Below are 27,636 nucleotides of genomic sequence, written 5' to 3'. Positions count from 1 at the left end.
ATGAGATTGTTTTCCAAATGGCTTTGCTCTCCTTCTATTGCATCACTTAAGATGCCATCCTTGAGTCTTTCTAGATGTCCATCAAAGGGATTGGATTTGAGATGCTTTCTAAGAGATCCCTTCTTAGGAAGGTTCAGACTATATGCCCTCAAAGGTCTCTTATGGAGCAGGAAGTTTAAGCTCATCCCAAAATGAATTTGCAAAGGTAGAATTTCTTCTTCCCTAAGATGATTTTGAAGCACTACAAGTTTGGGTTGGATAGCCGAATCAGGGGATTGAAATGTTTGGAAATCGGCTATTGAAACTTCCTTTCCTTGTCTGGGAGATGATTCCTTCTCTAGGATTTTTCTATGAAGACTAGTGCAAGAAGGATGTCCACGGATGAAGACATACCTTGCTTTACTAACAGATAAAGAAAGAAAAACCCTACTAAAGGTTATATGATTAAGACCAATGTGAAAATATCGAGAAAAAACATGGTCTTGTAGGGCTAGGTTTAAACCAGAATTTATAGAAAAATTAAAAGATTCCCTAGGTGTAGCTAAAAGTTCATTATCTTCTTGATTAAAAGATAGGACCTCAGCTATAGAAAAGGGTTGGTTTTGACCTATTGCAATCAACTCTGGACACAGATCATAATTAGGGGCAAAGAAAGGACTTGTTGACTCCCATGGTCTATGGCTGGTCTCCGAAGGTGCAAATAATTCAATAATAGGTGTGGAATTTGAGTTATCCATAAAGATGGAAAAAATAAAAAGATAAAAGAATAAAAGTATAAAAGTATAATACAAGATAATAGCAAGACTAAAAGTTACCTCAGCAAACCGTCTTTCTCTCCGGCAACGGCGCCAGAAATGCTTGTTGATATTTGTTAACGCCAACAGGAAATGATCCGCAAGTGCATGGATATCGGTGAGCACTTCACCCGGGAGGTTATCCAGAGTATCGTATTTATATTTTTACCACTGGAAGAAAGCGTGCATCTGACTAACCAAATCTATTGCTACTACCCTTTAGGCTACAAAGAATGTGATTCGCTGTGAGCGATGTATAGAGAAGACTACAACCATAGTCTCGTTCTAACCTTGGTAAGGATGATCTACTGTTCTATTGGGGAAGCTTACGGAATCTAGACACCACAGAGGATGTTCAACCCGCACCTATAAACCCTATCGATCCTACTAACGGGATATGGTCTTCAAAGGTAACTCAGAAATGTCACGTTCCTCACTACTACCACGATCCAGCTAGTCAGGGGATATCTATGAGCACCCTAGCCCAAACACCAAGTTTACGCTAGCAATGATTACTCTAAACTCAACCAGAAGAGATTAAAGTAACCTCATAAACCAAAGAACAATAAAACAAGAAATTACTAGAATTTAGAAGTCGAATTACTGAAGAATCCTAGGAGCAAGCCTCGGGTTAGGAGAACTTGATCCCGCATGTACAACCTCGAAGTACACACCGACAGGCCGGGCTTCCTCCGATCTACACCTCTACTCTATCTCTCTCAATCTAGTAGAAACTAGAAGATCTAATTCTACTCACATTGGATGCTAAGCCCTAAGTCTATTTAGAGGAGAGGTATTCCTTCGAGGGCTCCTCTCAACTCTATGATGAACTTGTTCTCCTCCAGGGGCCAGGGGGTCTGGTTATATAGTCCTTCCAAGTGAATATGGGCCGTCGGATCAAACCGACATTGATTGAATGGTTATCCTTGATCCTTTAGGTCGGTGGAGCATAATCCCTGAAGAGAGTCCTGATTGGACTCCAGGTCAGGGCGGGCGCCCTGCCCCCGGGCCCGATCACCTTCCCGTTCGTTCCCGTGGCTTCTGGACTCTTCTAGATGATAGAAAATTGCGCGGCACGTTAATATCTCTATGTAAACCCGACGTGTGGGCCTTTCTTCCATATTTCCTGATAACCCCCTGCAGAAATAGACAAACACCAAAACTCGTGGAATTCTGTCAGATAAAACCCTAAGTCTGGGTGTTGGTTGCATTTGGATCCTTTTCTTTATTTATTTGATGATTATATTTGGTACTTAAGGACCATCAACATGGTGGAACGGGCAGCAGTGGTTATGTTTGTGGCACTATTGATGGGTGCTTTGTGGTTTGCTGGTAGGGCGGCCAAAGGATTTCTCTTTTCCTGACAGACTTTCTCCTAAGAAGAATTCTCTTGGTAGGGTGCTATATCTAGGTTTGCTACGGTCTTGGGTGCGTTGATCAGCGAGAGGGCGTAGCTAGCGATGATTAGCACTTGGGAATGGGAGAGCTTAGCAAACTTTTGCACAAGGGAGAAGAGAGAGTCTTGGTGTGAAGAAAAGACAGAGCCATGGGCTGTTTAAATAGGTTCTACCGAGGTCATAAAAACAAAAACAAACTTGATTGTAGGCGGGGAATTGATATTTGAACAAAAAGGAAACTTTTCAAAAAAAGATTAGGCCTAATTGGTCGGGCCAGGGTTGCGCCCGCACCCTAGGTCCCACCAGTCAGCCCGTGTCTTTTTGGCAAGTTCTTTCTGGACAAAGTGGATTTCAATTCCACTTACGATCAATTTTGATTCACAGTGTATCAGAGTGATAGTGTGTGTGAAAAGAGGAAAACATTCAAAATTCACACTATCTTGCATTTATGATAAAATATTTTCCATGATCATGAAGGATTTTGGATTCAAACAGCATGAAACATGGGGGCACTATGGTCATATCATAAATGCAGCAAGGCATTTTATTTTATTTATTCAAAAGAAAACAAAGATAAACTTTTACCTTTTCTTTACCTTACTTCCATCAGCGTGCCTCCATCTTTATTATTATTAAGTATATATATAAATATATATATATATATTGAGAGACATGTGATGGACAAGATTTATTAAAAACATTTATTAGAAAACAAAAGGGATAAATACCGATTTACCTTTGGCAAGGGCTCATCTTTATAGTCCGTGGAGCCGAACTTTTCTCCCATCACAGTTTGCTTGATGATGGCTCATCCGTCTTGGGAGGAGGAGATGGTTGGACCTTCTTGGGCTTCCATTCTAGGTGGATCACCTTGGGCAGTGTGGCGGTTTGTTCAACTTTTTCTTTTACCTTCCACATTGTCTTCTTTTGTGAGGGTTTGGGGACTTCGTCCCTCTTTTCTTGGATTTTCTTTTCGGGAGCTTCTTTCTTTTTCTACTCCTTTTTATTCTTTTTAGGAGCCGCATTTAGCTTCAGCTCCGGCTTTTGTTTTGATATTTTTGATAAGTTTTTCAGAAGTTGGGGCTGGATCTCAACTCCCCTGATGCCTCGGGGATTTGGCCCGTAGCGGATGCGTATCATGTTGCAGGATTCTTGACGGCATGGCCTGGATTCGAACTTCTCTTCTTGGCCATTAATATTGAAGCAAATTTCTCCGGCTCCCACATCAATTTGTGCTTTTGCCGTGCTCAAGAATGGCCTTCCCAGGATTAGTGGTGTCTCCTTGGTGAGTTCCATATTTAACACCACAAAATCCACGGGGACGTAATATCCTCTGATCTTGACAGGGATGTCTTGGGCAATCCCTGCTGGGTACCGAACTGACGAGTCCGCTACCTAGAGTGTCATGTTGGTTGGTTCCAAGTTGGTGAAGTTTAGCCTATCAAAGACTGATTTCGGCATGACGCTCACACTCGCCCCAAGATCACATAAGGCATGATCAAAATGTTGGGTGCCTATTGAGCATGTAATTGTGGGGCACCCAGGATCTTGCTTATTCTCAGGTAGATGGTTGAGTATAGCTGCGCTACACTCTACTGTCAGCTTGACGACTTCTGCGGAGGGTAATGGTCGCTTGTTGTTGATGATATCCTTGATAAACTTAGCATAGGATGGTATGTGCAAGACATCCATCAGCGGGACGCTGATGTTTGTCTTCTCGACCATTTCCACAAAGCGGAGAAATTGCTCTTCTCCGTCCTTCTTCTTCTTCCTCCACCTGGTGGGGAAAGGAAGCATCGTGGTGTCCCCATAAACTTCTAGAGTCGGTTCCTCATCTGATGATTCGTCTTGAGGATCAACCGGCTCAGCAGATGTTTGTTCTTGTTGACACGGAGTCTTAGCTGTACCATGGTTAGGGTTTGGTGGATCACGAGTGGTCTTACCCCCTCTCGTGGTCACCGAACTAACATTTTCAACACCAGCAGCAGATTTAGCAGCAGAACCAAGTTGATCTATCTGAGACATTACTCTTTTATTGAAAGACACTTGTTCTTTAAACGAGGTGGTCAGGCCATCAAGCTTGGTGTTTATGTTTTCAAACATTTTATCATTAAAGGAAAGCTTTTTAACAAGGTTTTCATTTATCTTGGCCTGACCAAGAACAAGATCTTTAAGCGAAGGCTGGGAAGAACTAAAGCCTAAGTAAAAAGAGGAATTACCTTGGGGGCGATTTTGGTTGTTCCACCCATTACCTTGCTGTTGTTGTTGGCGAAACCCGTTGTTGATGAATGCAGCATCTTCATGGGATTCAGGACAATTGTTCCCCATGTGGCCAACATTTCCACAGTCCTCACACGTTATGTGTGAGTCTATGGCCTGGACAGTGCTGGTAGCTGGATCGGTGGCACGTCCTTCCAACCTCTTCATGAGTATATCTATTTTTGCAGCAAGCAAATCCATCTCCTTGACGGTATGCATGCCTTTTTGTGTCTTGCGTCCCTCTTGAAAGCCCTAGTTTGGTTTTGGATAGTTGATGAAACCCTAGTACTAACCTCTATACTAAGTGTGTGTAGACTTAATGAGGTTGGTACATGCCAAGTGATGGAGCAAGTGATGATCATGGTGATGAAGGTGATGACTACAAGATGATCAAGTGCTCAACTTGGAAAAGAAGAAAGAGAAAAACAAAACCTTATGGAGATCAAGGCAAAGGTATTGCTTAGGGTTTTGGTTTTGGTGATCAAGACACCATAGAGGGTGTGATCACATTTAGGATAGATAGCCGTACTATAAAGAGGGGAATTCTTTGGCTAAGCGGTTATCAAGTGCCACTAGGTGTCATTGTTCATGTGCATGCATTTAGAACCTAGTGAGCTAACTTAACTCCTTCAAAGAAAATGTTTGTGAAAATGCTAACACACGTGCACTTGTTGGTACACATGTTGTGGTGTTGGCACACTTTGAGAAGGAGGTGGAGTTTCAAAGGCAGAGAGAGAATGGGTTCCTCTCTCCCTCCCGCCGAGCTTGCGAGGCGGGATTCGGCGCTTTTCGAGAAAATGAAGTGCATATTTTCTATTGCGCCGGTGGGAAATTTGGATAAGTTGCGGGAGTGTTTCTCGCTGAGGAACACTCACCGGACGCTGGCTTCTGGAGCACCGGACGCTGCGTCTGAGCGTCCGGTGCAGACAGTGCCTGTCCCAGCTAGGGTAAGGCACCGGACGATAGGCACCGGACGCTGGCTTGAGCATCCGGTGGTTAGCGTCCGGTGTGAGGGCGTTTAGCAACCCTCTCTGCGCATGAGTCCGGTGAGCACCGGACGCTCAGGGTGCGTCCGGTGACCGTGCGAGTTTGCGGAGCTCTCTGCGCATGAGTCCGGTGTACACCGGACGCGTCCAGTGCTAACTTGCTCAGCGTCCGGTGCACTGCAGGTTACCGTTAGACTCTGACACGCGGCTAACGTTGGAGCACCGGACGCTGGTGTTGAGCGTCCGGTGACCCCGTTTTTCGCCCAGTGAAAGAGCCAACGGCTCTATTTTGTTTGAGGGACTATAAATACGTGTTTGGCCGGCTTGGGGCTCACTCCCTTGGCATTCTTGACTACTAGACATCCTTGTGAGCCTAAGCAAACACCTCCCACTCATCTCCTTCATAGATTATACATCTTTGTGAGATTGGGAGTGATTCCAAGTGCATTTGCTTGAGTGATTGCATCTAGTGGAACTTGGGGATCGTTCTAGCTGCGGTTTTCTTGTTACTCTTGGTGGTTGCCGCCACCTAGACGGCTTGGAGCAGCGGAGGAGGATTGGCACGAGTTGGTGATTGTTCGTGGCCATCTCCCGGTGATTGTGAGAGGTTTGTGCCTACCTCGGCGGAGAGCCAAAGGCAACATTAGTGGATTGCTCGTGTCATTGAGCTACCTCACTTGTGGGTAGGTTCTTGTGGTGTCCTAGTGAGGACGAGGTTCGTGCTACACCTCTTAGCCACCGAACCACCAAGTGTTGGTCGACACAACGGGGACGTAGCGTGCCGGCAAGCACGTGAACCTTGGGAGAAAAATTGCTTGTCTCCATTGTGTTTGTTCATTGGATTTCTCCCGGTGATTGGACTTCATTTTATTGATTGGTTCATCCCCTATACGCGGTGGTATAAAGATCAAACCTTCTCTCTTACATTCCCGCAAACTAGAGTAGCTTACTTACTTATATAGAAACTTTAGGTAGCTCTCTAGTGTAAGTAGTGACATAGCTCTTGTGTGCCTAGTGATCTTAACAACTAGAATTGTTGGATAGGTGGCTTGCAAACACCACTTTTTAGAGCTAGAGCAAAAAGCCTCGCTTTGTTATTTACTAACCTCTTGCTCTAGTGAGTTTGTAGAATTTTTAAATAGGCTATTCACCCCCCCCCCTCTAGCCATATTAGGACCTTTCACCTCTCCGCAACTCTGGTTAGCCACCATCTTCTCGATGAGGGCTGTGGCCTCAGTGATGGTAAGGGAGAGGAATGCACCTCCAGCTACGGCATCGACGTGCCCCTTGCACATGGCCGTGAGGCCTTCATAGAAGTTCTGCAGCACGAGCCATCCTTCCATTCCGTGGTGAGGGCAAGCCCAGATATATTCCCGGAGCCTTTCCCAAGCCTCAGGAATGGACTCGAGTGAAGATTGCTAGAAGTTTGATATCTTTCCCCTAAGAGCATTTGTTTTGCTCATGGGGAAGAACTTGGCGAGGAACGCTGCGGCGCATTTGTTCCATGTGTCGACTGCTTCCTTACTTTGATAGAACCATTGCTTCGCTTTCCCCAAGAGGGAGAAAGGAACCAAACGGAGCTTGACGCTGTCAGGTGCGACATCCTTAATGATGATGGTTTCGCATAGCTCAAGGAATTTCTGCAGGTGTGCGTTCACGTCCTCACTTGGCGAGCCACAGAATTGGTTCGCCTGCACCATTGTCAGCAGGCCAGTGCGGAGTTCAAAGTTTCCAGTCCCGATATTGACAGCGGGCCCAACGGGCACGTTGGCAACAGCGGGGGTGGAGTACTCGCGGAGTGACTTGGCCATGACGATTGAAGTGGATGGTGCAGAAGTGACCGGTTCTTCTATCGGAGAAGTAGCGGAGGAAGAAACAAATTTCTTCTTGTTCTTCTTCCTTAGGCGTCCTTCTGGATTGTCGGTGAAATTTTCCGGCAGGTTGAAATCGCTCATACACTATCTGTTTTCGTTCCATATAAAAAGGAGGAAGAAAACAGCAAAATTAGCCTGTTTAAACTATGGCTACCAATGCTTATTATGTAATCAATGTTTATGCCAATGCTAGATGCTTTTGCATTTTCAATTGCCTTCCCCGGCAACGGCGCCAGAAATGCTTGTTGGCGTTTCTTAGCGAAACTATTAAAGATAGAGTTTTAGTCCATCCTTAATAATAACACTAGAAACGTTCTTGGCATATCCTAACCACCATCACTTCAGAAAGATAAACCAAGGCCTTTTACGGTGCTGGCCTAGGCAGTGTAGTATGGTACTGATGATTAGAATTGCCAGATTGGCCTTCCTAACCATCCTTACTTACGATATGCAAAGTTGTGGCCCGGCGCCGTGTGGGTGCACAAGGATTACAATCTTAAGTAAAGGTACTTAGGTACGCCAATCGATAGCTCAGTTATAGGAATAAATTACTCTGCAAGCGCACAGAACTATCATTGTAGCATTTCAACCCGTGAGTATTCAGGGGTGTCGTATTTATAATTTCACGTAGGAAGGCATTGTGAACGTATCTAGCTTTGGTTATAAACATGATTACTTATTGAAATGCATGGTAGACATAGTATAAATAGGGGTAAGTATGTAGTTGATTTGATAGCGGACACACATCGGAGCAACCTCAAGGAATAAATTAAGGGGAAACAAAGAATAAAAGAACAACTACGCGAGTAGGCATGGTCGTATACAAGTTATACAACAGATCTGTTAGCAGGTCATCTAGCTAATAAGAACAAGTTAGAGCTAAGTCTGAGATACTGGGGAGATCTCCATAGCTGGTCTGCCAGCAAATAGAGACTTTACATGACTCCTACTGAATATCCGAACATGGAGGAATACGAAGGATGACAGGGATGTCACCACCCTGCCACCTACCCCTCTGCCCGTGGGATACCCGCATATCCTCGGGTCTCTGCATACCCGAGCACCATGCCCGTGTACTTGGAAACACCCCCTAGCCTCTCGGGACCCCAACCCTTCGGATTGACAGGCTCGGCTAAGGGTGACCATTACAGCCTAGAGAACCATTATCTCATCCCTAGTTCTTCCTCTATTCATATTAACTTGATGAACGATGAAGAACTGTGATGAACATATCAAGAACATAGAGCTAGAACTATGAACTAGCTCATAAACTATGATCAGGATATGAACAAGACTATACTCTAGATCAAAAGCATAACTGTATAAAGAATATAAGAACTTGCTCATGGAGGAAGGCATAATTGTATTCATACCAAGACACTCTTGATCCTCCAAGGAGACAAGCTCTCCTTGCTAGCTTTGCCTTGCTCTACTACTAGTACTAAACTAAAGAGAACAAGTGTAGAATGTGAGGTGTGTTGCTCCAAATGATGGTGTGTGTTACAAATGAGAGGGGAGCCATCTATTTATAGCTCAACTAGGACGGTTTGCGGGATCTAAATATAGTAGTAGGTGAAACCGTCCTATGCATGCCGACATGCAACCGCCAGAAGAAGGTGGGGCCGGGGAACCGCCACCAGGGTTGCGCCCGCACCTGGTTGCGCCCGCAACCTGGGTGGGCCCCCCTGGCCACCACCTTTGTGTGGTCGGTTGTGCTCTGGGCCCTGATCCTCCTCGTGGTTACGGATGGGTCCAGTTCATCTTTTGTGGGCTTTTCTCTACTGGAGATGGTTTGCGTCTTTTCTAAATACGAATTCTTGCATTGCGCATTTCTTGTATCTTTTGCATTTTTCCACGTGTCATACCTGAAAATAGCATATATACCAAAACTCGTGGAAAGATTAGATCAAAGCCCTATTTTCTATTTATTTTTATTTATAAAAAGATATTTATTTTTATATAATAAGCGTCGCCAACATATAGTTTCATTGCACCTTACTTCCATGAGCAGGCTTCTTACGGCCTTTCCTTTTGCACTTCCGACGTTGTGGGTTCTGATTTGATTCAATGTCAACTCGATCTTCAATATTATTATTTTGATAATACTCAGCTTTATCATACTCATAACATCTTTCAAAGGCAGAATAATTATGTTCTTCCCACATATCCATGAGAGGCATCATATTGGGCTCCTGATCCATGGGACACTACACTCCCTGTCATCAAGTGACCAACGTCAGTAACACGGCAAGGATAGATGATCATAACCATAGAATATCTCAAGAGACAACTCTAACTTCAAGATAAATTAAAAACGCATCATCCGGTGATATCAAGGTACTACCCCCCTTAAGACGAGATGGATTGGGGGACACTAGAGACTAGTCTTCATAACCTTTTTAGACACTACACATCATATAGTCTTTTAAATTCGTTGTACCGAGTCTCTTGATCCAAGGTTGGCTTCATCACTAAGTTCCAACTATTAGTACCTTTATCACAGTTAAGTTGCTTCACTCTCACATTGTACATATAACACTGTAGACTTTGGTGTCATATGATCCTCATAAGCACAACTCTCAATCTATGAGTATCAGCCATGACATATACCTCCATTGATATTCTCCAAGTGGATGATATATTGAAACAAAACCAAGCATATCAAACATTTGATGTCCTTATAGATGATCCAACATTAACCAATACTTCTCCTTGTGACTCCTTTAACTAGGCTACCCCCCCTTAAGAAAAGGTCAACTAGGGGACACAAGAAGGGTAGCTTATACTTTCTTTCAGACAAGTTAACTAGCATTTAAAATCTTCTGATATCCCAAAGAACTTATGTGCAAGAGAACAAACAGGTATCCTAAAATTTTCTCGTGATATGAAAACCACCAGTGTAGTAAAATAGACATAACTCTTGTTCTATTAATCCAATAGAGTTTTAGATTATACCGTTAGAAAACTTATGAAATTCACCACAACTTTCCTTTAGAAGAACTCCTTAGGTTCTGTCTTTAAGCTTAGGTAAAATAGCAAAACATAATATCTATCCCGACAATGTCTCAGCAAAGGTGCAGTCACTTACACAGCAAGGGATGTCTAATAATTTGGTAAGGTAAGCTAAAGTTGTTGGGTCTATCATAATAATATTTAAATTATTTCTTCAACAAATGGTTCACATTTTGCCAAAATCGATGTAAACTGAGTTCATTATTGGGACTTGGCAAAACAAAATCAAATATTTCCTTTAATTTTGTGTTGTATATATATAGAACTATTTTCCTTTCTAATGGGTGGCCTTTTTTTTTTGCAAACACCAGTAGCAGATATGCTATTTCATCAGGTGTGGATATATGGTAAATCGTAAAAGTACGTCGCATTGAACTACAATTATTTTCAGGGTTCAAAACTATAGTGAAGCATTTATCGATGCAATCCTAAATATATGCGTGCTTCCTGCGGGTCTATTGCAATGATCTTTGAGCGGCATCTGACTACTTGCCTTTCGGTGAGCCTTAGAGTAGGATCTACACCATGATGTTATAACCCTTCCTACCATGTGGGGCTCTTTTCCTTGTAATTCCACTTCTCAGTTTACAGTTGGCAAGAGATCAAGCATTCGAGACTGAGTTTAGATCCTCCTACGTATTCATATATTTAGGCAATTACACTTCCTTTCTTCTCAAAGTATTCGAGACATTGATGTGATTCTAGGACCAGTGATTCAGACCATAAAAGAAGGATACTCTATAGATATAACATGCTGGGGAACTGGTATAGCTGCAAATAAACATGTACATTTTCTTTAGTTTCAATTTTTAATCAATTGCACAACTGAATCGCCTTTTCAGAAGCATAGTGAATATATTGGTGATACAGTGAAAACTCTAGGAAACACGCCAAATTAAGAAATAAAATAAAATATATTGGAAAAAAATGAGAACACACTTTGCTTCAAGTGTGGTGATTTGTAACGTACATTGGAAAGATGGTGAAGATTTGAGAGCAAAGTAATGTTAAAAAGGTACTGGGCTGTGGACTGATAAAATCCAGAACTTTCTAATAGGCCGTGATGGAAAAGGAGATTTTTTTTCTTCCTTGTAGTGAAGGTACTGGGCTTGCAGATATCACATCCTTTAGTACTTTTAATTAAAATCTATGTAACTTTGTCTTTCCAGCTTAATTCTTTACTTCTTTAGTGCAGTTCATGGTTTAGTTGTGCTATACTTTAGTTTTTGTTGAAGTCAAGAAGCACAATTGGCTCCTGGCAAAAGGATAGGTAAGAGAAACAACTAATTTGATAATATTTATTGTATTTGTATAGAATTCAGGATCCATACTTCCTATTATTTTTTTGTTTAAAATTGGTAATGTAACAATACTGTAGAAAGGAAAAAAAGATGGCATCAATGATGTAACAATAATGAATCTTATATGTTCCATTTTATACTAAATTATTCTAAACTATGGAAACACAATTGTCATTTGGTTAGTTTTTTTTTCTCCAATACGCAGGGAGCTGCTTATCATTTCATTGAAAGAAGTCATTTGGTTAATTTTGATGTGTATGTACAAAATGTTTCCGTAGCGTTAGCACGGGCAATATACTAGTATAAATAAATCACCATATTGTCAACAACTCAGTGTCAGTGTGTCACCATATTATGAACTAAATCACAGACCAAATCGAATAGATAAATAGCAGATATGCACTCATCATTCATCTTTCATCTACACTACACAAATAAAAAATAAACTAAGGGGAATAGGGTTAGGGATTTAGGAATACATACATTGCATGACGACTCTGATGTGGCTACCGTCCTTCAATCTTCCAGCGGGGCGACTAAGGGTCCCTATAACGGCGGTGCTCAGTGAGGGACAGGGGGCCGCTGGCTGACCGTAGAGGACAAAGGTGGATGAGGGAGTAAGGGTGGAGTCGAGGACTTGAGGTCGTGGCGTTGGCGTCACCCTCACGCGTGGCCACATGCCCACGCCCGCGCTCCGTCAGTTCGTCTGGACTGTCGGCTCTCGATCTCTAGAGTCTGGACTAGAGACTGGTGGTGGCGGCTAGGTTATGGAGGTCAGACACTCAGATGGAGAGCTTGGCGAGGAGGCGAGGAGGTGAAGAGGTCGAATGTTAATGGGTTGTGGAGGTGAAGAGGTCGAACCATAATCTTTAATTTTGACCAATCTCCATGTTCTTTGCATGATACTACCTTTTATAGAAAAAATACTTGTCATAATTGATTTGCATGGTTTTCAATATATGTCTTTTAGGGTCTCTCTCCACAGCTGGTGCCTGACCACCTGCTTAAGCACTGATGGGAGCCGTCTGATGCCCATCCAATGGCACGTGCCTTCTCTTCTTCTTCCTCTAGCTGTCCAGCGATGCACGGTCTTCCTTCTCTTGCCATGGGTCTGCACCGACTTTCTCCTTGCCTTTGCTGCCACCCACCGCCCCGCCGCGGTGAGGAAGGGTTTTGCCAGAACTCCACAACCGTAGAGCTTCCACAAAACCCTAGCTCACCCACAACACTGCCTTCTTACCCCCCACACCACCGCCTTCTTACCCTCCTGCACACCGCCCCGACCTAGCCCGACCGCCATCCGTCGTCACCAAGGCTCCTAAACCGCTCGTCGACATCCCCACCGCATGGCTAGTCTTCCTCCCGAAACCTCTTTCCTTTTTAAGGCTGTTAGAATTTGAGAAGAAGGGAGGGAGAGCTCGCTGAAACCCTAACTCCGAGATCTAGTAGGAGGAAGGCTAACTCATCGGATCCCCCCCGAAGCCGCCATCCATGGCATGGGAGCGTGCAGGGAAGAGGTTGTCGGGCACCGGGGAGAGAGAGAGAGTGAGCATGGGAAGGAGATCTGGTCACTGTGTAGAGAGAGAGAGAGAGAGGAGGACAAGGCTTTGACGCGGGGACGAGGGTTTTAACATGGGTGACTGACGAATAAGCATATCCTCAGTCGCCTACATTAGAGTGTTTCTGTATCTTTTATCTATATGAGTCTAATTGGATAGAGAATTTTTAAATAAATTATGTAGAAACTTTAGAGGAATCGATTCAATTTTCAAAATCATAAACACATGGCCTATATTTTTTTGAATTATAGTTTTTAACCCCTATAAGTATATGTTATTTTTTAGTATCCTTGGATATACTGCCTAGATATAAGAGGGATTCTGGAAGCAGAGGAGCTCCTAGATTTTGTGGTGAGCCTATCTTATCTACATAAAGAAGGTTAGAGTATCTCTAAAAAGATTTTTAAGAATAATTGGTAAATTAATGAACATGTCAAGTGAGCACAAAAAATAGGGATTTCTATTTTTTTTCCTTTTCTCCTATGGTCTCAAATAGTTAGTTTCCTAAAACTTAAAAAGTGGCAAGAGGAGGGAAAATAAGAGGACCATAGCGGCGGGGGCTAATTCGAACCGATAGTAAACGCAAAACCCATGAGCATACTTGTGAATTAAGAGTAAGACACCCAAAATTTGAATTTCAATTAATAGGATTTAATTGGATTTATTTAAGTATTTTTATAGGCATTGAATTTAGCAAATAAATTATTTTGTGGAGAATAAAATTCATCATAAGGGTAGCAACATGCTTTTGCATTCATGCTGAGAATAGCATTTATTCTTGTGTTGTTGTTTCTGTTTTTATCTCATTTGTTTATGTTCAAAATTCTCTTTGGAAAAGATTTGCAAAAGGAAATAAAAAGAAAAGAAAAAAAGGGGGGAGAAAGCCTCCCTGGAACCAGGCCGTGGCCCAGGCTCCCACCCGCATCCATCTCCCGCGGCCCGTTTTTCTCCGGCCCACCAGACCAGCCCAGCGCGCGCCTCCCCTCCTTTCCTCCTTGTCTCACTATCTTCGGGCCCACATGTCAGCCGATTCATCCCCTACCTCAAGCCGTGTTCGAGCAGGACATCCCCACGCGATCCGAGCAAATCTTCCCCGTTTTGGACGGGATTTGTTGCCCTCGCGCGCGCGTTGAACGCCTCTATAAAACCCGAGTGCGCCACCTAGGTTTCGTTTTGCATCTACTGCAAGCTAGGGCCCTAAACGAGTCCGCAGCGCCGCCGTCGGATCTCGCCGAGTTTGGGGGCAATCTCTGTCGCCGTGAGCCTCCCCTGTCCTCTCTCGGTGCGAGCAAGGCGTTTAGGTGAGTTCGTGCTGAGTTTCTCCACCGCCTGGTGGTTTTGTTTCCTATTTTCGTGCTCGGAATCCAAGGGACGGTGAGCTCCGGGGAACCTGTCCATGGCGCCGCCGCGCCGCGCCTGATCTCCGGCGGCCGGCCGCCGCTGGCTTTCCCCTGGCGAATGTGGACCGTCCGATCGAGGATGAAAGGATAGGATTAGAAGATACCCCTTCGGGGTAGCTTTTGCTAAAGAGACCCCCAGGATCTAAGAAACCAACCCGCGGTCCCTTTGCGTATTTTCCGATTTACGCTTTCATTTTCAAAAAAACGTATTCTGGTTCGGTTTAGGTGAAAAGGCGCTTTTCAGAATTTACAAAAATGCCATTAAGTTTGTTTAGGACATAAAATGCTCATTTTAACTCCGTTTTTGTCCATCCAAATTTCGTTAGATTCGTTTCAACGAGCTCTACATGTTAGAAGTATTAGTTTACTGTTTTGAAACTTTTTAATTCTACAGTAACATTTAATTAATTATTTCTCTATAGGAAATCTTAGAAAATGCATAACTTCTTCGTTCTAATTCCGATTTTCGTGAACTTTACGTTTGTATGATCGTAGCGCTGCGTAGAATATTTTCATCAACTTTTATCTTTGTTTTACCACTGTTTGGTGTAATGTTTTAATTATATCTTGTTTGATTTGTGTATGATTGTCTCTATTGGATTGCGTGTTGTTGATTGATGTTTGGGAATAGACGGTGAGCCGTACGTTGGTGATCAAGACCAAGCCTTTGAGGACCAGCAGGCTCCAGAGAGCTTTGATCAAGGCAAGTATAACTTGGGATCATCTTTGTTACCTAGTCACTTATAACTACATATATATCATATGCATGCTATCACCTTGATGACCTTAGCAAAATCGTAGATGATTGTTACCTGGATTCCTTGTTACCTACTTGATATGCATTTGGTGTAGATGTGCTAGTGCTTGATATAATCCATGATCTTGTAAGATGATTAATAGCTATGCAATGAACGTTAAAAGATGACAAATAACTATATGAGATCTTGTCTTTAAGTGATCACCGGGACAACAGTGCAACCATGAGGGCTATAATGGCTCTGGCTTTAGCTCAGTATGAAGCCCTTTTCTAGCTTGTTAGAGGTTACCCGAAAGGGCGGAGGGGCTGAACCGTTTTGGGTATAGTGCGAGCCCCTGTCCCTATGTGTATAGGCTGCGCGTCATTGTGCCATTCGGAAGGGGGGTATCTATATCTGCGCGCAAAGGAAACCTTGCGGCCCTAACATGTTAGACGAACTTTTGAAAGGCTTCACAGTGATCCCTGCCGACCTTTCTGGGAAGGGGGTTAAGAGATTAGCTACCTCGGGCGAAAGGGTAAATCATGACTCGTGGGTAAAGATGTACAACCTCTGTAGAGTGTTAAAACTAGTATACTAGTCGTGCTCACGGTTATGAGCGGCCTTGGGGGTTCTTGCTGCGACGACGATGAGCTTATTAAGTTGTTATGTTCATTTGATTATCGTTTGTGCTAAGAATTAATTATGCTTATACTTGATCATGTGATTAATGGATTAGTTATGCTACCTTGACAATTGCTCATTAATTATGGACATGTTATCCACTATTAAAAGTTAAATGCAGTCAAACCAGTGTCAGCTATTTAAGCCTCATGAACCCCTGGTTATACTTGTTGAGTACGATATGTGCTCACTCTTGTAATTTCCCAACACCTTAGGATATGATAATGAAGATGACTGGAATGAGGATTACCGTTATGAGTACTAGGTTTGGAGTCACCCAGTCAATGTTGTCCCTATGTGGAGCTTCCATCGAGAGCGTTGTTTACTTTATGTTATCATCTTTGTATGAGACTATGTGATATTTTATATTCCGCTATGTAATAAACACTGCAATGGTATATTTGAGATTTGTCTACTTATGTGTGCGACTGTTTTCTGGGGCACATATGAGTCTTTTATGCATCCTATTTTGTTCTTAAAATATGGGTGTGACAAATTGGTACCAAAGCTTTGTCGACTGTCGGACGCAAGCCTAGTTAGAAATTGGCCGTCTTAAGGTTTTGAAATTGCTATAAAATCCTTGTTCTATAAACCTTGATATTTTCTCCTATACTATATCCTTTTCATTGCTATTCATCTTCACCTTGATGCTTATTTTAAAAACATGTTCTCATCCTCACTTCTTGTTTGATATGCTATTAGAACTTTTCTCATCACCTTCTAACGTCATTGAAATAGGAGTTATAGGATCTTTACCCTTAATAGGAAGAGAACGTTAGCACCGCAAGTTGAGTCAATGCTTGAAGTGTGAACTTTTGATGCTTGGTTTGGTTTGTTATTATGCTTATGCTTGATTTGGATTTTTGTAATGAGTGCTGGAATCTTGTGGGCATATCCACAAGTTCCAACCTTAAGTAAGAACATGAATAAATAGTGGTTTGGGGTCATATCCTCTTTCTGTCCTTTGCTGTTTTCTGGAGCAGTCTGCAAAGATTCTGGTATAAATCAAATTCTGTCAGTGCAATGTTCATCAAATTTTTCTGGGAACAAGTAGACTTTCATATCTTTCCAATGCCGCAAGAATGACCATATTATCTATTATAAGCTGTGAGTTATGACTGTTTAAAGTTGAGGTTTCTGCGCAGTCTGGAATTCTGGAACAGTTTTGGTTGTACCCAGTTTTTGATTAACCTAACTTTGGAATCTGTTAATATGATCTAAATGAAAGTTGTAGAAAATTTCTTTATCTTTCCAACGGTGTACAGCATGTATCCTTTTGAATTCTGGAACTTGAGATATGACTGATTTTCTAATCTGCTGATGTTGGATGTTACCCAGAAAATTTTAGATTCCGTTAACTATTGTAATTGTCATGTTGGACATTACTAAGATGTGTTTATATATCTTGGAATGCAGATGGCAGCAAGGGAAAGAGGCAGAGGCAGAGGCCGTGGCAGTGGCAATGGTGGCAATGCCCCAATTACTGTGGAGGAACTCATGCAAACCCAAAAGGAGATGATGCACGTTTTCATGCAGCACCTACAGCAGCAACCTCCACCAACACCACCACCTGTTCATGTGAGAGATAAGCGTGGGGAGTTTATGAAGGGAAGACCTCCGGTATTTACACACTCAGCTGATCCCATGGAGGCAGATGATTGGTTACGTGCTGTAGAGAGGCAATTGACATAGCACAGTGCAATGACTTGGAGAAGGTGTTGTATGCTTCTGGACAGCTTCAGGGGCAGCTCAGACATGGTGGGAGTCATATCAAGCTGCTCGTCCCAACAATGCTCCTCCTATCACATGGCTGGAATTTTGTAGAGACTTCAGAGCTCGACATATAAATGAAGGAATGATGGAGCTCAAACAAGAAGAATTCAGATCTCTCAGGATGGGCTCCATGACTGTGGCAGAATATCATGACACATTTGAACAGTTGGCTCGCTATGCTCCGAACGATGTTAGGGAAGATGCTGATAAGCAGCGTCTGTTCAGAAAAGGTCTTTACTGCGAGCTCAGGTTACCGCTGGCAGGAAACACTTATCCTACCTTTCAAGCCCTGGTGAATCGTGTTATCGTGCTAGATAATATGCGTAAGGGTCAGGATAAGAAGAGAAGGATGCTGGCACAATGTTCTGGGAGCAACAACCGTCAGCATTTCAGTTCTCATCAAGGCTATCAGCAGAGGTTCCAGGGACCAGTTAGTCAGTGGAACCGCAACCAGCAACCTCAGCGTTTCCAGAATCAATCACAGAGTGGGAACCAACGTCCTCCATTCTAGCAACGTAACCATAATCAACAGTAGCATGGTCAGCAAACACCTCGCTCAGGGAACTCAAATGCCACCTCCATGAAAAGAAGTGCTTCTAACACTCCTACAAGGTGTTTCCATTGTGGGAAAGAGGGACACATGTCATATGATTGCCCGGAGAAGCTCAACAAGCCGAACAGCAACCAGAAGTCTACTGCTTATGCGGCAACAGTGAATATTGTGGCTACGGAGACAGTTCAGGAGGGACCAGAGATTATGATGGGTACGTTCAGCATCAACTCTGTCCCTGCTACAGTTTTATTTGATTCTGGAGCTTCGCATACATTCATATCACAAGCATTTGTTAGAGTTCATAGCTTTCCACTAGTTGCAATGAAAACCCCTATCCTAGTAAATTCACCGGGTGGGACTATACCAGTTTCTTTATGTTGCCCCTCAGCAAGTCTTTCTTTAAGGGGGTAGATTTTCCTATCAGTCCCAAGGTTATGAGAACTTCAGGCATAGATGTGATCTTGGGTTTGGATTGGATGAAGCAATATGACACAGATATTAAGTGCAAGGAGAGAGTAGTGGCTCTGACAACACCAAAGGGAGAACGAATAAGTGTTGATGTAGCAGTGCAAGCACCACTCACAGCTAAAGTGAACCAACTAAATGATGATGTTGATCCTTAGAATCTGGTAGTGGATGATGAAAGGTCCAAATGGCTAGAGGGGGGTGAATAGCCTATTTAAAATTCTACAAACTTTACTAAACAAGTGAGTTAGTAAAATAAGTGGCGAAGCTATTCTAGCACTAGCACAACTAAGCTATTGCAAGCCACCTAAACAAGTCTAGCAAGAAGGCTACACACTAAAACACAACAACTCTATACTAATAAGAACTAAGCTACACAAGCTAAACTAACAAGGTAGGCAAGTATGTAAAGAGAGGAGAGTGATTGTTATACCGACGTTGTAGAGATGAGATATATCCAATCAATCACGTACACAGTCACAAGAGAGACCTCGGCAAGAGATGACACAATATTTTTTACCGAGGTTCACTTGCTTCTCGGCAAGCTACTCCTCGCTGTGGCGATACACCCACTTGATGGATCACGAGCTAATTGGCAATCCAAAGCCAAACCCTCAGCGGGTTCCGCACATCCACTCACAAGATGGGGATCCTCCAAGCCACGAGCAATCCACTAGAGTAGCCAATTGTGATCTCCCACGGGGAAGGCTCAAGAACCCCTCACAAATCACTTGGTGAGGCTCGAAACAATCTCCAATCACGAGCTCAACACCACCGCTGCTCCAAGCCGTCTAGGGCGTCGGGAAACACCCAAGAGTAACAAGAAATCCGCAGCAAACTCGAGAATCAAGTGCCACTAAATGCAACTCTCAAAGCAATGCACTTGAATCTCACTCAATCTCACTAGGATGAGCAATCAAGCAAGGAGATGAGTGGAAGGAGTGTTCTCTAGCTCAATGTATGTCTCAAGTAATCAAATGTGCAAGAGATAACCTCCCAATGCCGGCCACCTTCTATTTATAAGCCCCTCAAAGAAACTAGTCGTTGGCTGTTTTCACTGGGCTAAAAACGGGGGCACCGGACACTACTAAGTGAGCACCGGACGCTCGACTCCCTGCGTCCGGTGCACTGGAGTTGGCCACAGTCCGTCCTGAATCTCGCGTGTCAGATTCTAACGGTCACCTGCGGATCACCATACGCTCTGCAGGTCCACACCGGACGCGTCCGGTGCACACCGGACTCATGCGCAGAGAGTTCCGCAAACCTGCGGGTCACCAGACGCTAAGCACCGGTAGCGTCCGGTGCTCACCGGACCCATGCGTAGAGAGGGTCGCAAAACACCCGCACACCGGGCGCTAACCACCGGACGCTCTCAGAGTGCGTCCGGTGCTCAACCCTAGCAGGGTCAAGCACACCGGACTCTGAGGCCAGCGTCCGGTGCCTCCGCACTCAGCGTTCGGTGAGTGTTTCTTAGTGAGAAAACACTCCCGCGACTTCTCCAAATTTCCCACCGGCGCAATAGAAAATATACACTTATTTTTCTCAAAAGCGCAGGAACCCACACCCCTCTCAACCCTAGGGACTCCACCTCCTTTGTAAAAGTGCTAACACCAACAAGTGTCCACCACCAAAGTGCATGTTTGTTAGCTTTTCACAAACATTTTCACCAAAGGAGTTAAGATAGCACTTTACTAGATCCTAATGCATATGCTTAAGATATGGACCTAGTAGCACTTGATTCGAGAGATGACCGTGATTTCCCCTCTTGATAGTCGGCTATCTATCCTAAACCCGGTCAATCACTTCTCTACTCATCTTAGACCGGCAAAAGTAAAACCCTATGTTTATACCTTTGCCTTGATAACATTGCTCCTTGTCTATCATCATGATCTCCACATCAAGCTTCATCTCTTTGTAGTCATGTGGCCACCTTTCCATGCCACCATGCATCTTCATCACATGTGTTGCTATGCCTAACTCAAATCACTTAAACACAAGGCATTAGCAACTTGGCGTCATTAATTACCAAAACCAAACTTGGGCTTTCAGATGAGTTTCCAGATGTCTTTCCTGATGAATTGCCAGGTATGTCACCTGACCGAGACATTGAATTTATTATTGAATTACTACCTAGTACTGCACCCATAGCTAAAAGACCATATAGAATGGGGGTTAATGAACTAGAAGAACTTAAGAAACAAATTAAGGAATTGCAAGATAAAGGGTTCATTCGTCCTAGTTCTTCACCATGGGGTGCACCAATTCTCTTTGTTGATAAGAAGGATGGTAGTCAGAGGATGTGTGTTGATTATCGATCACTTAATGAGGTCACTATCAAGAATAAATATCCCTTGCCTAGGATTGATGACTTATTTGATCAGCTAAGAGGTGCTTGTGTGTTCTCTAAGATTGATTTGCGTTCTGGTTATCATCAATTGAAGATTCGGAAATCAGATATACCAAAGACAGCTTTCACAACGAGGTATGGGTTGTATGAGTATACAGTTATGTCTTTTGGTTTGACCAATGCACCAGCTTACTTTATGTGCATGATGAATAAAGTATTTATGGAGTATCTTGATAAGTTTGTGGTGGTCTTTATTGTTGATATTCTGGTATTCTCTAAAACCAAGGAAGAACATGCTGAACATCTGAGATTGGTCTTACAGAAACTTAGAGAACATAAGCTGTATGCTAAGCGTAGTAAATGTGAGTTTAGGTTGGAAGAAGTTTCTTGTCTTGGTCATGTTGTTTCTAATGGTGGTATTGCAGTGGATCCTAGTAAGGTGAAAGATGTGCTGAATTGGAAACCGCCTATAGATGTAAGTGAAATTCGCAGTTTTCTTGGTTTAGCTGGTTATTACCGTAGATTCATTGAAGGGTTCTCAAAACTTGCAAAGCCTATGACTGCTCTGTTGGAGAAGAATGCTAAGTTTGTATGGTCTGATAAGTGTCAAGCTAGTTTTGAGGAGTTTAAGAAGAGATTGACTACTGCACCTGTGTTGGTATTGCCAGATCTGAGTAAGAGTTTTTCTATCTATTGTGATGCTTCTCGTCTGGGTTTGGGTTGTGTCCTTATGCAAGAAGGTAGAGTTGTTGCTTATGCATCTAGACAGTTGAGGAAACATGAACTGAATTATCCTACTCATGATCTAGAGTTAGCAGCTGTGGTTCATGCATTGAAGATTTGGAGACACTATTTGATTGGGCATAAGAGTGACATATACACTGATCATAAGAGTTTGAAGTATATCTTCACCTAGACAGATTTGAATTTGAGGCAACGAAGATGGTTGGAACTGATAAAGGATTATGATTTGGAAGTGCATTACCATCCTGGAAAGGCGAACGTCGTAGCTGATGCACTTAGCAGAAAGAAATATGCTAATGAGCTTCGGGCGACACCTGAATCTGAGGAGCTGTGTGCTGAATTTGCATATTTAAACTTGGGGATTGTAGTGAATGCTATGGAAATTGAGGTCACTCCTACTCTAGAGGAAGAGATATTGAAAGGACAGTTGGAAGATGAGAAACTGAAGGAGATAGCACAGAATGTGGTACTAGGCAAAGCACCAGGATTCAGAATAGATGACAATGGTGTATTGTGGTTTGGAAAAAGGATATGTGTTCCTAAAGTGAAGCCTATCCGTGATATGATTCTAAGAGAGGCTCATGAATCAACATATTTCATTCATCCTGGTAGCACTAAGATGCATCTAGATCTGAAACAGAAGTACTGGTGGTATGGTTTAAAGAGAGATGTAGCTGAGTATGTTGCTTTGTGTGATACTTGTCAGCGAGTGAAAGCTGAACATCAGAGGCCAGCTAGACTGTTGCAACCAATGAAGATTCCTGAATGGAAGTGGGAAGAAGTAGGCATGGACTTCATAGTGGGTTTACCTCGTACACAGAGAGGATATGATTCAATATGGGTAATAGTGGATCGATTGACTAAAGTTGCTCACTTCTTGCCAGTCAAAACCACTAATTTAGGAGCTCGACTAGCAGAGTTGTATATGGAGCGGATAGTTTGTTTGCATGGAGTGCCTAAGAAGATTGTATCTGATAGAGGCACTCAGTTTACCTCTACTTTTTGGAAAGCAGTGCATGATTCCTTGGGGACGAAGTTGAATTTTAGTACAGCATATCATCCACGGACAGATGGACAGACTGAGCGGATCAATCAGATACTAGAAGATATGTTGAGAGCTTGTGCTTTGCAGTATGGAACCAGTTGGGATAAGAGTTTGCCATATGCAGAGTTTTCTTACAACAACAGTTATCAGCAAAGTCTTAAAATGGCACCGTTTGAAGCATTATATGGTCGTAGGTGTAGAACACCTTTGTTTTGGAATCAAACTGGGGAGACTCAGGTGTTTGGTACGGATGTGCTTAGACATGCAGAGCAACAAGTGCGGGCTATCCGGGATAATCTGAGAGTTGCTCAGTCTCGTCAGAAAAGTTATGCAGATACACGTAGGAGAGAACTAGCTTTCGAGGAAGGTGATTATGTCTATCTGAAAGTGTCACCTATGCGGAGTGTGAAGAGGTTTAATATGAAAGAAAAGCTAGCTCTAAGGTATGTTGGTCCGTTTAAAGTTTTGCAAAGGTGTGGAGAAGTAGCGTATCAGTTAGAGTTGCCTGAAAGTTTATCTGGTGTGCATGATGTGTTCCATGTGTCACAACTTAAGAAGTGTTTGCGTGTATCTGAGGAGCAAATACCATTGGAAGAGCTTTCTGTTAAAGGTGATCTCACTTATGAAGAGTATCCGGTCAGAATATTGGAGACAGCTGAGAGAGTCACCAGAAGTCGGGTTATTAGAATGTGCAAAGTGCAATGGAATCGATATTCACAAGCGGAAGCAACTTGGAAAAGAGAGGATGATCTGAGAAAATCATATTCATATTTGTTTGAGTAAGTTCTCCTCAATCTCTAGGGCGAGATTCTATTAAGGGGGTAGAGTTTGTAACACCCAAAATTTGAATTTCAATTAATAGGATTTAATTGGATTTATTTAAGTATTTTTATGGGCATTGAATTTAGCAAATAAATTATTTTGTGGAGAATAAAATTCATCATAAGGGTAGCAACATGCTTTTGCATTCATGCTGAGAATAGCATTTATTCTTGTGTTGTTGTTGTTTCTGTTTTTATCTCATTTCTTTATGTTCAAAATTCTCTTTGAAAAAGAAAATAAAAAGAAAAGAAAAAAAACGGGGGGAGAAAGCCTCCCTGGAACCAGGCCGTGGCCCACGCTCCCACCCGCATCCATCTCCCGCGGCCTGTTTTTCTCCGGCCCACCAGACCAGCCCAGCGCGCGCCTCCCCTCCTTTCCTCCTTGTCTCACTGATCTCCGGGCCCACATGTCAGCCGATTCATCCCCTACCTCAAGCCGTGTTCGAGCAGGACATCCCCACGCGATCCGAGCAAATCTTCCCCGTTTTAGATAGGATTTGTTGCCCTCGCGCGCGCGTTGAACGCCTTTATAAAACCCAAGTGCGCCACCTAGGTTTCGTTTTGCATCTACTGCAAGCTAGGGCCCTAAACGAGTCCGCAGTGCCGCCGTCGGATCTCGCCGAGTTTGGGGGCACTCTCTGTCGCCGTGAGCCTCCCCTGTCCTCTCTCGGTGCGAGCAAGGCGTTTAGGTGAGTTCGTGGTGAGTTTTTCCACCGCCTAGTGGTTTTGTTTCCTATTTTCGTGCTCGGAATCCAAGGGACGGTGAGCTCCAGGGAGCCTGTCCATGGCGCCGCCGCGCCGCGCCTGATCTCCGGCGGCCGGCCGCCGCTGGCTTTCCCCTAGCGAATGTGGACCGTCCGATCGAGGATGAAAGGATAGGATTAGAAGATACCCCTTCGGGGTAGCTTTTGCTAAAGAGACCCCCAGGATCTAAGAAACCAACCCGCGGTCCCTTTGCGTATTTTCTGATTTACGCTTTCATTTTCAAAAAAACGTATTCTGGTTCGGTTTAGGTGAAAAGGCGCTTTCCAGAATTTACAAAAATGCCATTGAGTTTGTTTAGGCCATAAAATGCTCATTTTAACTCCGTTTTTGTCCATCCAAATTTCGTTAGATTCGTTTCAATGAGCTCTACATGTTAGAAGTATTAGTTTACTGTTTTGAAACTTTTTAATTCTGTAGTAACATTTAATTAATTATTTCTCTATAGGAAATCTTAGAAAATGCATAACTTCTTCGTTCTAATTCCGATTTTCGTGAACTTTACATCTGTATGATCGTAGCGCTGCGTAGAATATTTTCATCAACTTTTATATTTGTTTTACCACTGTTTGGTGTAATGTTCTAATTATATCTTGTTTGCTTTGTGTATGATTGTCTCTATTGGATTGCGTGTTGTTGATTGATGTTTGGGAATAGACGGTGAGCCGTACGTTGGTGATCAAGACCAAGCCTTTGAGGACCAGCAGGTTCGGAGAGCTTTGATCAAGGCAAGTATAACCTGGGATCATCTTTGTTACCTAGTCACTTATAACTACATATATATCATATGCATGCTATCACCTTGATGACCTTAGCAAAATCATAGATGATTGTTACCTGGATTCCTTGTTACCTACTTGATATGCATTTGGTGTAGATGTGCTAGTGCTTGATATAATCCATGATCTTGTAAGATGATTAATAGCTATGCAATGAACGTTAAAAGATGACAAATAACTATATGAGATCTTGTCTGGAAGTGATCACCGGGACAACAGTGCAACCATGAGGGCTATAATGGCTCTGGCTTTAGCTCAGTATGAAGCCCTTTTCTAGCTTGTTAGAGGTTATCCGAAAGGGCGGAGGGGCTGAACCGTTTTGGGTATAGTGCGAGCCCCTGTCCCTATGTGTATAGGCTGCGTGTCATTGTGCCATTCGGAAGGGGGGTATCTATATCTGCGCGCAAAGGAAACCTTGCGGCCCTAACATGTTAGACAAACTTTTGAAAGGCTTCATAGTGATCCCTGCCGACCTCCCTGGATGGGGGTTAAGAGATTAGCTACCTCGGGCGAAAGGGTAAATCATGACTCGTGCGTAAAGATGTACAACCTCTGCAGAGTGTTAAAACTAGTATACTAGCCGTGCTCACGGTTATGAGCAGCCTTGGAGGTTCTTGCTGCGACGACGATGAGCTTATTAAGTTGTTATGTTCATTTGATTATCGTTTGTGCTAAGAATTAATTATGCTTACACTTGATCATGTGATTAATGGATTAGTTATGCTACCTTGACAATTGCTCATTAATTATGAACATGCTATCCACTATTAAAAGCTAAATGCAGTCAAACCAGTGTCAGCTATTTGAGCCTCATGAACCCTGGTTATACTTGTTGAGTACGATATGTGCTCACTCTTGCAATTTTCCAACACCTCAGGATATGATAATGAAGATGACTGGAATGAGGATTACCGTTATGAGTACTAGGTTTGGAGTCACCCAGTCAATGTTGTCCCTGTGTGGAGCTTCCGTCGAGAGCGTTGTTTACTTTATGTTATCATCTTTGTATGAGACTATGTGATATTTTATATTCCGCTATGTAATAAACACTGCAATGGTACATTTGAGATTTGTCTACTTATGTGTGCGACTGTTTTCTGGGGCACATATGAGTCTTTTATGCATCCTATTTTGTTCTTAAAATATGGGTGTGACATTTACCAAGCGTTTGTTTTTTGCCAAGTCTAGATACATACTCCCTCCATATATATAAAGAAAGTTATTTAGGATATTGACATAGTCTCTAAAGCCTAACTTTGACTCTTTGTTTTTATATAAAAATATTTATCAAAAGAAATGGTATATGTATTATTTTTATGAAAGTATTTTTCAAGATAAATCTATTTATATGGTTTTCACATTTTCAAACTCAAGAACTTAAAAGTTACTCATGATTTATATTCTCAACGTTTGATCCAAACTTTATCCAAAACGACTTTCTTTATAAGTATGGAGGGAGTAACTATTAATGTTTTTTTCTAAAAAATAATTAGGAAGTTATATTAAGGACCAGTTGGCAAAGCTCTCCTTCCTGATTTTTTAGCTTCACTTAATTCTTTGATAGTGATAGAGTGATTCGTGGGAGTAGAGCGGAGAGGTGAGAATTGATTTTGAAGTGATTCTAGTGTGGTAATTGAACTGAAAAAAATAATCTAATAATAAAATGAGAAGCATTTTCTAGATATTAGTTTCAAAAATCATGGGATCCAAAGAGACTTATGTGAGCGTCCTCCTATAAAACATTTATGAGGGCACTTTGATGGTTTCATGCAAGAAAAAAATAGATCAACTTGATGACCGTGCACTGGTTAAAAGTAATGGTCAAAACACAAGACCGAGGTTAACAGCAATGGTAACTTGGGGGGCGTACGTGTCCTTAGAATGTCCCTTTCCGCCACAGGATGTTGCGATCTCTGCGTCCACAATCCAAACGTACTGCTTGGTCAAATGATTAGTGGGGATGAGATTTGTTTAAGGCGCCAAAAAGGTGTGTGACGACGAGTGGTGTGGTTTTGGTTCAGCGGATACTATCATTAGTGTCAGACTTACTTGGCAGAAATCGCTCTAGATCTTGCCTAAAGTAGAAAGGCCAATACAATATTTGGTGATGGATGGCAACGGAAGGATATGGAAAGGACAGCGCGAATCAGAAAAGGCACGGCACGTTCTGGTAGGGGAGAGATAATAAAATCGACAAGTGGCCAAGTGGGTGGCGGACGGCCGGCAGAGCATCAGTCACGTAACGGCGGCTGCATGCCATGCCTAATAACGATCAAGAGAACGTACGACACCCCAAGCGTAATAGATTGTGTCAATGTCAGCGGTGGATTTAGGATTTTAATCATAG

General features: G+C 42.9%; 1 protein-coding gene across 1 annotated transcript; it reads right to left on the bottom strand.

The window, feature by feature from the left end:
• On the bottom strand, positions 3,587–6,779 carry LOC110433634. The gene is made up of 3 exons (XM_021456135.1): positions 6,621–6,779; positions 4,444–4,702; positions 3,587–4,359 (listed from the first exon to the last, which is right to left on the bottom strand). Exons 1-3 carry the CDS (start codon positions 6,777–6,779, stop codon positions 3,587–3,589), a joined length of 1,191 nt encoding a protein of 396 aa, XP_021311810.1.

This window comes from Sorghum bicolor, chromosome 3 (genome assembly GCF_000003195.3).
Source record: "Sorghum bicolor cultivar BTx623 chromosome 3, Sorghum_bicolor_NCBIv3, whole genome shotgun sequence".
Taxonomy (NCBI): Eukaryota; Viridiplantae; Streptophyta; class Magnoliopsida; order Poales; family Poaceae; genus Sorghum; species Sorghum bicolor.
The sequence above is the reverse complement of the archived record's forward strand: the minus strand, read 5'-3'. Positions and strand labels throughout refer to the sequence as shown.

What these genes read in the sequence shown, in the direction of transcription:
- LOC110433634 (XM_021456135.1), bottom strand. Translation starts at nt 6,779, where the DNA reads ATGGAAGGATGGCTCGTGCTGCAGAACTTCTATGAAGGCCTCACGGCC. An exon ending in CTAACCAGAGTTGCGGAGAG is followed by an intron (nt 4,703 to 6,620) that starts GTGAAAGGTCCT and finishes AAACCAAACTAG; the next exon opens with GGCTTTCAAGAGGGACGCAA. An exon ending in TCGCCAACAACAACAGCAAG is followed by an intron (nt 4,360 to 4,443) that starts GTAATGGGTGGA and finishes CTTCGCTTAAAG; the next exon opens with ATCTTGTTCTTGGTCAGGCC.